This window comes from Sebastes fasciatus, chromosome 9, assembly GCF_043250625.1.
Source record: "Sebastes fasciatus isolate fSebFas1 chromosome 9, fSebFas1.pri, whole genome shotgun sequence".
Taxonomy (NCBI): Eukaryota; Metazoa; Chordata; class Actinopteri; order Perciformes; family Sebastidae; genus Sebastes; species Sebastes fasciatus.
This window is the reverse complement of record NC_133803.1, coordinates 12,326,360-12,336,192: the sequence shown is the minus strand read 5'-3', so window position 1 is coordinate 12,336,192 and position 9,833 is coordinate 12,326,360. Positions and strand designations below refer to the sequence as shown.

Here is a 9,833-nt window from a genome sequence, read left to right as displayed (position 1 = left end):
TATTATTTGGTATTATTATGGGGTGCAGTATTGTTACTTTGTTACAAAATAAGTGCATAAAATAGTGGTAACACTACAGATACATACTGTATTTTAAAGTACTTATAAAGATCTTACAGTTGGCCTATATTTTAGTTTAGAATTACCATATTTACGAAATCTGTTTTTAAAAGTGGAACTTTATCAAATAACTAAATAAAATGACTATAGAATAGAGTTACTGCAACATGTCTGGGAAAAGGGCAGTGAAAGTTTAATAGTTTTTAGAAATGAAGATGTACTGTGGTGTTCTGATTTTAAAGGGGAACTACGCCCATTTTCAAAATTCATACATGTTATTCCTATGGTCTACGACAGTTCAGAAACTGTTAGTAAACATGAACAACTCTCTGGGGTTTAACATGTGGAACGTGTGGATAGTGGGAGATGTTATAGATGACACTGAGAACACCGAATGATCTGAGTATATGGGTACATTTTCTGTTTCACAACTGAGAACACTACAATATAATAAAGCTCATTTGGGTATAAAAAAGAAAACATTCTGGCGGTCCACAAAATCAGTCTCCCATTCATTGTCTATGGAGCAGCTCCAGACTTTATACCCTATGACGTCACAAGTTTGAGACTTACTTCTCTGGTTTCTGGCTTTGAGAGAGAGGAGCTCATGTTCACACATATTGATTGGATTTTCCTAGACCATGGAAATAACATAGTGTATATAATAATAACATTGTATTTCACAGTAGTCTGCCAACATTTAACATTAAATTCAGCTTTTACAAAGTTCAAGTACAGACAGAAAGACTCACAATAGACATATAACATCATCTTAAATTGTTAGTCCTATCATGTAAACATCTTCACTGGTTTCGAACTAGTAATTCATACGGTAGACAGCAATGCAAATATTTAAAAAGTGCTCACGATAGACACGCTCAAGCAGGAGGATTTGGTATAGCCAATATTTCTACCACACTCTCTGCTTTGCCCCTTTTGCCACTATCTTCTAGGATTTGGACCAATTTCTTTGAGGCCTCTCTGCCCTGCTTCTCCACCCAGATCTTTAGCAGTTCGAGTGTCTGCTCCTGACTATCACCAGGGTGGTTCAGTTCACAAGAGACAATAATGGTGTCTAATATATTGCTGCCCATCGCTACATCGCGCATATCCGTCCAACCAATCGCTTCTGCAATTTCAGCCATGTGAGGCTGGAGATCCACAACTGGAACTAAATCTGAAAGACAGGAAAAGTGGGGATCAATGCAACGAGGCACAACACACGTCATCAAAACTTTACTGATCTTGCAGGGGCAAAAAAAAAAGACACAGGCAGATTCAAAAGAGCTTTGTTTAAGTGTCATTAAAAAGAGTCAAAATCACGACACCAGACCTCTAACTCGCTGCTCACATCTTCAGTGTTTCCAGTGATTCATATCGGTCTGGTGTGGTGCTAAGTCACAGCGGTTAGAAATAGGATATGTCCTGGTTCTGTTGGACTCCTTGGTGTTTTCAGTTGTTTTCATTTTTAGGGCTTCCTTATTATTTTAATTATGTCCACCCTAAACATTTATACTGTTTCCTGTGAGGGGTCAGGTTTTGTCCTTGGCTATGGTCGAAAAGTAAAAAAATTACGTCCTAACGCCTTTTCCGAACCACTTTTCCCTGACCTTGATGGAAAACGTCATGAGGTCAAGGAAAGGTGTGAAGAAGAATTCATGAGGACTTAGGAAAAGACAACCGCGGCGTTAAGAGAATCCGACTGCACTTACACTAGGCTCTGTAATGATGACGCGATGGCGGTGGGTGTTATTGACGTGGGTCTGCCGTGGTGAAATGATATGACCTAACGTGGACAACCGGTGAAAAGTATTACTTCATTACCAAGGTTGGAACTGAAATAAAAAAGGAATAGCCTATAAGCTACCAATCACACAAGTTTATATGATAAATATTGAGTTATTTTTTTGAGTTATGGAGAACCATTAAATGTATATTACTTCCTACTTCTTTTAGGACGTAATATTTATTTATGTTGATTATTTGTTTGCTACACGTTTACTGTACTTTTTATTTGTTATTCTTGTTTTGTTTTTTACTTATTAGTTACTTGTTCAAAACAAATAAATAGATATTAAGTTGAATTAAATTAAATTAAATGGTTGTCACAGTTCACTCATATTTATCAACATGAATCCCAATTAGTATTTGACTGTATGAAAATATTATGCAAGACAGGCATATCGTTTGTTTTCATGAACGGCAGAATGGTGCGCCGCTTTAAAAGTTGCGGCCGCAAGGAATTGTGGGACGGCATTATCTCCTTTCCTTTGGTAACGGATGGTCCAGTGTATCCTATGCTAAAGGAGATAAGAAAGGAAGCATTGAAGCACCTTTAGATAATTCAAACAGCTCTCATCATGGCTGCTACTTAGATACTCCGTTAGGAACCTTCCTAAGCAAAAAAGGCTTTTTGACCGCAGCCCAGGAGTGTTTCCCTCCTAATTCCAGTTTCCTGCCCACTCCAGCTGAGCCTCGTCTAGTGCTCCTGTATCTATTTTAATGTTCCTAGTTTGAGAATAAATAGTTTATTCTTTAGTTCCTGTCTCCTGCCTGTTATGGAGGATGGATCTGCCAAAATCCAAAATAAATGAGTAAATAAAGAAATGCCTCGATACATAAATAAATGTATTTGAATGCAGCAAAAATAATATTAAAAGTAAATGTAGCCATTCATTAATTGATAAATGTGACATAAATTGATATTACTGTTTTACTTTGCTTCTCTATTTATTTACCTTTCAATTCCCTTATTTGTTTAATCTTGTTTAACTTTCCCTTTTATTTATGTATTTATTTTTATAAATTTGTATACATATTTATTTATGCACGATTTTCCCTTTGCATTTCACTCCTTATTTATTTCCCCAAACGTATTTATTTCTGTATTCTTTTCTTTATACATTTCTGCCTCATTATGCAAATGAGGGGGCTGTCACTCAAAGTGCGTCATCATGGGGTCAGGGTGCATGACTATATGTTAGTTAGCTAAATGGTGTCTGCTTCTGCTTATGTCACATTTTATCAATTAATTAATGGCTATATTTATTTTTAATATTATTTTTGCTACATTTATTAAGTCATTAATTCATTTATTTTTGGCAGGTTCCGTCCTCCGTAGCCTATTACTGTCTCTGCATTTGGGTCCACCTGCCAGCTACAAACATGACAGGATATGTCCCTCACTACTGATTAGAGCTGCAAAGATTAGTCGACCAATCGATTAGTCGTTCAGCAGAAACATAAAGTAATTTTTCATGCGAAAAATTGCAGAAAATGCTGTTTTCAGCCTCTCAACTATGGAGATTTCCTGCTGTTCTCTGTTTTATATCATATTAAACTTAATATCTCTGGGTTTTGGACAAAATAAGACATTTAAAGGCATTGCCTTTACGGAAATAATTGGCAGATTAATCGATAATGAAAGTAAGTAGTTGCAGCCGTACTACTGTTTGGATAGGACAAAATTAAATTAAATACAACCCTCCCAAACAGAAGTCGTCTAACATAAACACAATATCAGACCGAATAATGACATGTCATTATCAATCGATCAGCTATTTAATCTAACAAGCTCAAAGTATACAGACATAGCGATTAAAGCTCTAATATTGCATCAATAAAGAATGTGTTCTGGGGCTTTTCTTACCTTTAAGAGGCTGCCTCTCCTGTGAAACAGAAGTAGAATGAATGTTAATAAACAAATTACAACTCCACAGCGATAAAATAACAAACTGCTTACAAAAGCTTTACAAGTATGTCACACCACAATAGCACTGACACAGAGCAAACACACCAACATGGACACCAAAGGTTTCAGACAACTAACCTGCATCTCCTTTAGAAAGAGGCAGCTATGCAACATTAGAGGAAGGGCAACATTAGACGAGAGACAGAAGAGCGTTTATCATACGTGCACATATTATGCACAAGTGCAAGTGAGATAAAACAGGACAAAGGCCAAACATCTTGCAACTGGTCAGAGAGTTATAAATGGACTTCACACTGGAGAATAACTTACCACATCACTTCCTTTTGGCTGTTGGGCTAGGCTGTGTGGTCCATTCCCTTATGACATAAATTACGAAAAAAACAAGACACACAAACATATTATTAACAACATACAAAAAACAGCGATTAGATCTGTTTCTTGAATTGACCGTGAACTGAGCCTCTGGAATTATTGCTGTCCTTTCCTATTTTTCATTGAGAAACACATGAGGTTCTAGTGCCCTCTGCTGGTCCCATTACATATATATACTCACGGTCGTGTCTCTCACGGTCGCGTCTCCTTTTCGACACCAATGCAAGAACAACAAGTCCGATGACAAATAGAATTGCAGTTACAATTATGACGGCTATTGCGCCACTGGTAATTCCCCCTGAAAGACAAAGACAATACATTTTTGTCATAAACAAAAGTATGCCATTTCTGTTTATAAATTACACGGCAATAATATACAAATTGAAACCACCATAATGCAATAATGCTAAACTAAACCATACCTTCAATTTTTTCATTGCAGACTGTGTTATTCCTGTCTGTACAGGCTACTTTGATGCCCACATCACCACATCTTGAACCAAAAGAAAATCAAGTATGTATGAGTGACAAAAATTAACATCATTTTCATAAAACAAAATAATATCTGCTAGCAGTCTATGAGGACAGGTCAATAAACACACTGTGATACTGTTTGTAAAAAAAAAATCTTCTAGTTTAGAGATATTTGTAGGAGCAGAACTTACTCTTCGCATGGGACGCAAGTTATACAGATTTCTGTGACGCAAAAGTGACCCTTTTTACATCGACACTTAGTGTCCGCGTCAGGTTTACAGGGTTCGTCCACCTCTAGAGCGGCTGAAAGGACAACAAAACCACACAACTGACATTACAGAACTGTATTTTATCTTTAAGAAAAGTAAATAAATAAAAGAAACGGTGATGTCCCATTATGTCTATACCACTGATTTGTAAGCAGGACTTGCAGAGGTCACAGGATGTCTGGCTAGTAGGGTGACTGCTGAATTCGCCTTGGTCACAGGCCTTGCATCCTCCATATGTTTGACTCTTGATGCAGTGCGACTCCAGGTGCAGACCTACAGTATGGAGACACATGAGCCAGAGGCAGAAGAAAACGTTTTCAGTTTGGGCCAGCCTATGATTTGTACACCCACACAGACAGCTACATGCAAACATGTTCTAAAAGTCAGTATTGTACCACCTTTCCTGACAAAACCAACAGTAACAGTTTGAAATGTCCATATTTGTCAATATCTTTACATTTGATGTTAACTTTCTGCAGTGGCTAAAGGTTTTTGCGTGATAGGCCTGTGTTCAACAACACAAAAGTTCAACTCACTTGTATGTATGCTGAAAAAAATAATAATACAGATCTACCTCACAGGTTGAGCTTACAAGTAAAGAGGCTGGGACTTATTGTGTCAATAAGTCCAGCCCAGGGGCCTCAGACCACGACATATGCAGCAGATACTTTGTGGCAATTTGATTGGTAATACACACTAAAGCACAACAAAAACTGAAATGGGCATACTTCCTGCATTTTTACATTTTCTTGTGGCCCTGTCATGTCAACATTTTGTTTCAGCATCTTAAAGGGGAACACCACCCACGTGAAAAATTCCAATATGTTTAAATATTTTCATGGCCTGGTAAAGTTCAATCAAAGTTAGTGAACATGAGCTACTCTCTCTCAAAGCCAGAAACCAGAGAAGTAAGTCTCAAACTTGTGATGTCATCGGGTATAAAGTCTGGAGCTGCTCCACAGACAATGAATGGGAGGCTGATCTTGTGGACCCACACAATGTTTGTTTTCTTTTTTTTTTTAAACCCAAATGAGCTTTATTCTATTGTAGTGTTGTCAGTTATAAAAACAGAAAATGTTCCCATATGCTCAGAACATTAATCTGGGTGCTCTCGGTGTCATCTAGAACATCTCTCCCCATTCATTGTCTATGGAGCAGCCATAGCCGCAGTTTGAACTTTAAGGTTGGGGGTTCACAACACAAAATCTAGAGGGAATGTAATGTGTATAACGCAGAGAGGTCTAATGTATTGGGATGTGTGTAGCCTACATATTACACCCTCCAAACAGAAAGCAAGCGTCAGTGACAAAATCTGTTTGATTGCATGACACTTTCTCATTTCACAACGAACACCTAAATAAGGAAGCAGCAGGCTGGAGGGAGATCACCTGAAAGTTTACATAGGCTACTGTTTTGTATGTAATTTTCAGTAAATATCACACTGTATAACCTGTTTTCTGTTATAAAAACACAAACATTGGAAGATAGCCAGCATTAGTCTACTCAACCATCTTTTAAGTGGCTACATCTCCAGTCCGATCTTGACCGCACAGCTGATAGGTACATGGTTTGTTTACATGACGTAAGAGAAATTGCATATTTAACGGTGTGTGGACGGAGAGCGTCCAAAGTTATTTGGCTATAAGTAAATAAAAAGACCACAAATATAACTTCTTATCTTTTTGGTTTCTTATTCTGTCAATAAGAAGACACAACAAGGTCGATATTATTCATCATTACAATAAATTATTAGTTCTGCATTCTTCTAAAACAATAAAGATGCATTTCTAGTAGGGGTGTAACGATTCATCTACTACATCGATGTATCAATTTATATTCCTACGATACAACTACATCGATAGGTACTCGGTAAGTTGTCCTTCACAGGAGACGTATTTCGATATAAAATCGATTTGAAACGCAAAAATCGATTGTATGGATACTAAGGATTTACACCTTGTATTTAAGGACGACTAACGTTATATGAACGTGTTTTTTAGCACTTGTATTAGTAAAGAAAATTATCACGGGAGTAAAGTAAAAAACAATACAGAAATTCAACCAACGTTAGTTTAACATAGTTTTAAAATGTTTTCCCGTATGTTTTCATGTATGAAAAGACCCCAAATGAACACTGTAAGCGGACTACTTGATCACTATCAGCAGATTATTTAAACAGCGTTTGTATAGGAATGATTATTGTCCCAAGCTGTTTGATCACTATCAGCAGTTGCTCTCTGTATTATTGCTCTACTGTTTATACTGAATCAGCACCTCTAAATCTGAGGCCATGGTTCTCAGCAGGAAACCGATGGATTGCCTACTCCGGGTAGGGAATGAGTCCTTACCCCAAGTGAAGGAGTTTAAGTATCTCGGGGTCTTGTTCGCGAGTGAGGGGACGATGGAACGTGAGATTGGTCGGAGAATCGGAGCAGCAGGGGCGGTATTGCATTCGCTTTACCGCACCGTTGTGACGAAAAGAGAGCTGAGCCGGAAGGCAAAGGTCTCGATCTACCGTTCAATCTTCGTTCCTACTCTCACCTATGGTCATGAGGGTTGGGTCATGACCGAAAGAACGAGGTCGCGGGTGCAAGCGGCCGAAATGGGTTTCCTCAGGAGGGTGGCTGGCGTCTCCCTTAGAGATAGGGTAAGAAGCTCAGTCATCCGTGAGGGACTCGGAGTAGAGTCCTTGCTCCTTTGCGTCGAAAGGAGCCAGTTGAGGTGGTTCGGGCATCTAGCACGGATGCCTCCTGGGCGCCTCCCTTGGGAGGTGTTCCAGGCACGACCAGCTGGGAGGAGACCACGGGGAAGACCCAGGACTAGGTGGAGAGATTATATCTCTACTCTGGCCTGGGAACGCCTCGGGATCCCCCAGTCAGAGCTGGTTAATGTGGCCCGGGAAAGGGAAGTTTGGGGTCCCCTGCTGGAGCTGTTGCCCCCGCGACCCGATCCCGGATAAGCGGTTGAAGATGGATGGATGGATGTTTATACTGAAAATGAGGACAGAAGCAGCAGGTTAAACCACTGTTCATTTAACTTGAATAGAAGTTGGTTTATTATATTTTTTGTTAAATATTGCACTGCGTTGTATCTGGAGAACTGAATCAGCAGGTCCTGCAGTTGCACTTTTTATTATTTTCTAATAAAAGCTGTATGTATTTGCCATTAATCGTTGTTTACTTGTTTATATCCATAATCAATTTATCCCTGATTCCCTTACAAGAAAAACTTTGAGGAATCCTGACCTGCACTGTCCAGTATCAGCTATTTATTTCACAGTGACACTGATTGAATTTTTTGGCAAAAAAAGAATTCTGTATCGATTTCAAATCATTGAATCGTATCGTATCGTATCGCTGTAGATGAGCCAAATATCATCCTGAATCGTATCGGAACCATGGAAATCGTATCGTTGTAAAAACCGTATCATTACACTCCTAATTTCTAGTGGGTTCGGTGAGCCCCCTGCACCAACGCAAACTGCGCCTGTGGGAGCAGCCACACTTTATTACCTGAAAAGAAAATCACCAAGTAGATATTGCTTTTGTGGTCCCGGTAGTCTCAAAGACATGCGTGGCCCTGGTACTCCATACTGACTATTACATTTTAGTTTAGTTAATTTAGAGAAAAAGAATAAATATACATAGGACATGGGATGAATTACAATCAGGAAAATACAATACAAAACAAAATCAGTGATGAAAATGACTATGCCTATAGTAGGACTTGAACCCACGATCATGGCAAAAAGTGACTCTCGCTATACCGACTGAGCTAACCAACACAACTTAGGCTGAAATCCTGGGTTTGTATTTTGTCTTTCAAAAACCACGTTTGTGAAGATGGGTGGAGTTATGTTAAGGATGGCTCCAGTGTGTCATCGAGCCATGATTTCAGCCCCGCCTAAAAAATCCTGAAAACAGTTTAACAGTCTAACTCCACAATCCAGTACTACAACGTTCACAGTCTTTGCACATGTTTTCAGTAATTATTTTCCAACATTTATAATGTGTTTAGAAACAAAACTCAGAATTTCCTCTAAGTTAATATTATGCTTACACAGTGCATATTCTTGCACTATATAATTATTTGTCAATCACATTTAACCAAAATTACTTCATCATTTTGCTGCCCTCTTTATTAAAGAAGCAGCTAAACCTGTAAACTGATTCAGGTTCACTTCACATGATGTATATTTAACCACTGATGACACTCACCAGCTCCACACAGACAACAGGTCAGTCCTCCCGTATGCGGGTACGTCCCATCTACACACTGACTTCCGTCCTTCAAGTCAGCAGCTGAAGAGGAGCTGCAGATAGAGACAGACGGCGCCAAAACGAAAGTGAAAGTAAGTTTTACAGCTCAATGTTAGACCTTTTAGCCCTAAAACCACACCCTGTCGTCTAACATGATACCTGACCCTCAAACCTAACCTATATCTAAACATTAGAAGCCTTATAATCATACTTTAACCTAAAACAAAGCGGTTAACCCAGAGACCACGGAGACAGACAGCTCATGTGAGCTCAACAGACTTTGTCATAGTCAACACGTGTATTACACAGTGTATTAACTTACCCTGATACCAGGAGGCAGAGCAGCACGGTGAAGGCGGTGAACCACACAGGAAACTTGCTTGAGTCGGCTGCCATCATCATGGTGTTATACTTTAAAGTGATAGTAGCTGACAGGTGTCTTATAGAGGAACCGCCCTGCTGCCTTGGAGATGGAGGAGGAGGATGAGGAGGAGACTCATGGTAGTGATGTGAAGGTCACAAACGAGCTGGTTCAAAGAGCCGACTCTTTTAAGTGAACAATAAGAGCCGGCTACCGTCCGAGAGCCAATATTTTCTTTTCTTTTTTTTTTATTAATTCAAGGCAGAATGATCGGATGATCTCCGCGCCACGGGCACTCCATGCACCGACTGTGACTGAATGTTGTG

General features: G+C 39.2%; 1 protein-coding gene across 1 annotated transcript; it reads right to left on the bottom strand.

Annotated features, from left to right (window-relative positions):
* Positions 1–454: 454 nt before the first annotated feature.
* LOC141773547 (tumor necrosis factor receptor superfamily member 6-like) lies at positions 455–9,616 on the bottom strand. The gene is made up of 9 exons (XM_074645391.1): positions 9,469–9,616; positions 9,105–9,199; positions 5,026–5,160; positions 4,810–4,921; positions 4,567–4,637; positions 4,326–4,442; positions 4,085–4,128; positions 3,710–3,725; positions 455–1,237 (listed from the first exon to the last, which is right to left on the bottom strand). Exons 1-9 carry the CDS (start codon positions 9,546–9,548, stop codon positions 939–941), a joined length of 969 nt encoding a protein of 322 aa, XP_074501492.1. The 5' UTR covers positions 9,549–9,616; the 3' UTR covers positions 455–938.
* Between the last annotated feature and the right edge of the window lie 217 nt (positions 9,617–9,833).

What these genes read in the sequence shown, in the direction of transcription:
- LOC141773547 (XM_074645391.1), bottom strand. Translation starts at nt 9,548, where the DNA reads ATGATGATGGCAGCCGACTCAAGCAAGTTTCCTGTGTGGTTCACCGCC. An exon ending in CTCTGCCTCCTGGTATCAGG is followed by an intron (nt 9,200 to 9,468) that starts GTAAGTTAATAC and finishes CTCTATCTGCAG; the next exon opens with CTCCTCTTCAGCTGCTGACT. An exon ending in ACTTGCGTCCCATGCGAAGA is followed by an intron (nt 4,638 to 4,809) that starts GTAAGTTCTGCT and finishes TTTTGGTTCAAG; the next exon opens with ATGTGGTGATGTGGGCATCA.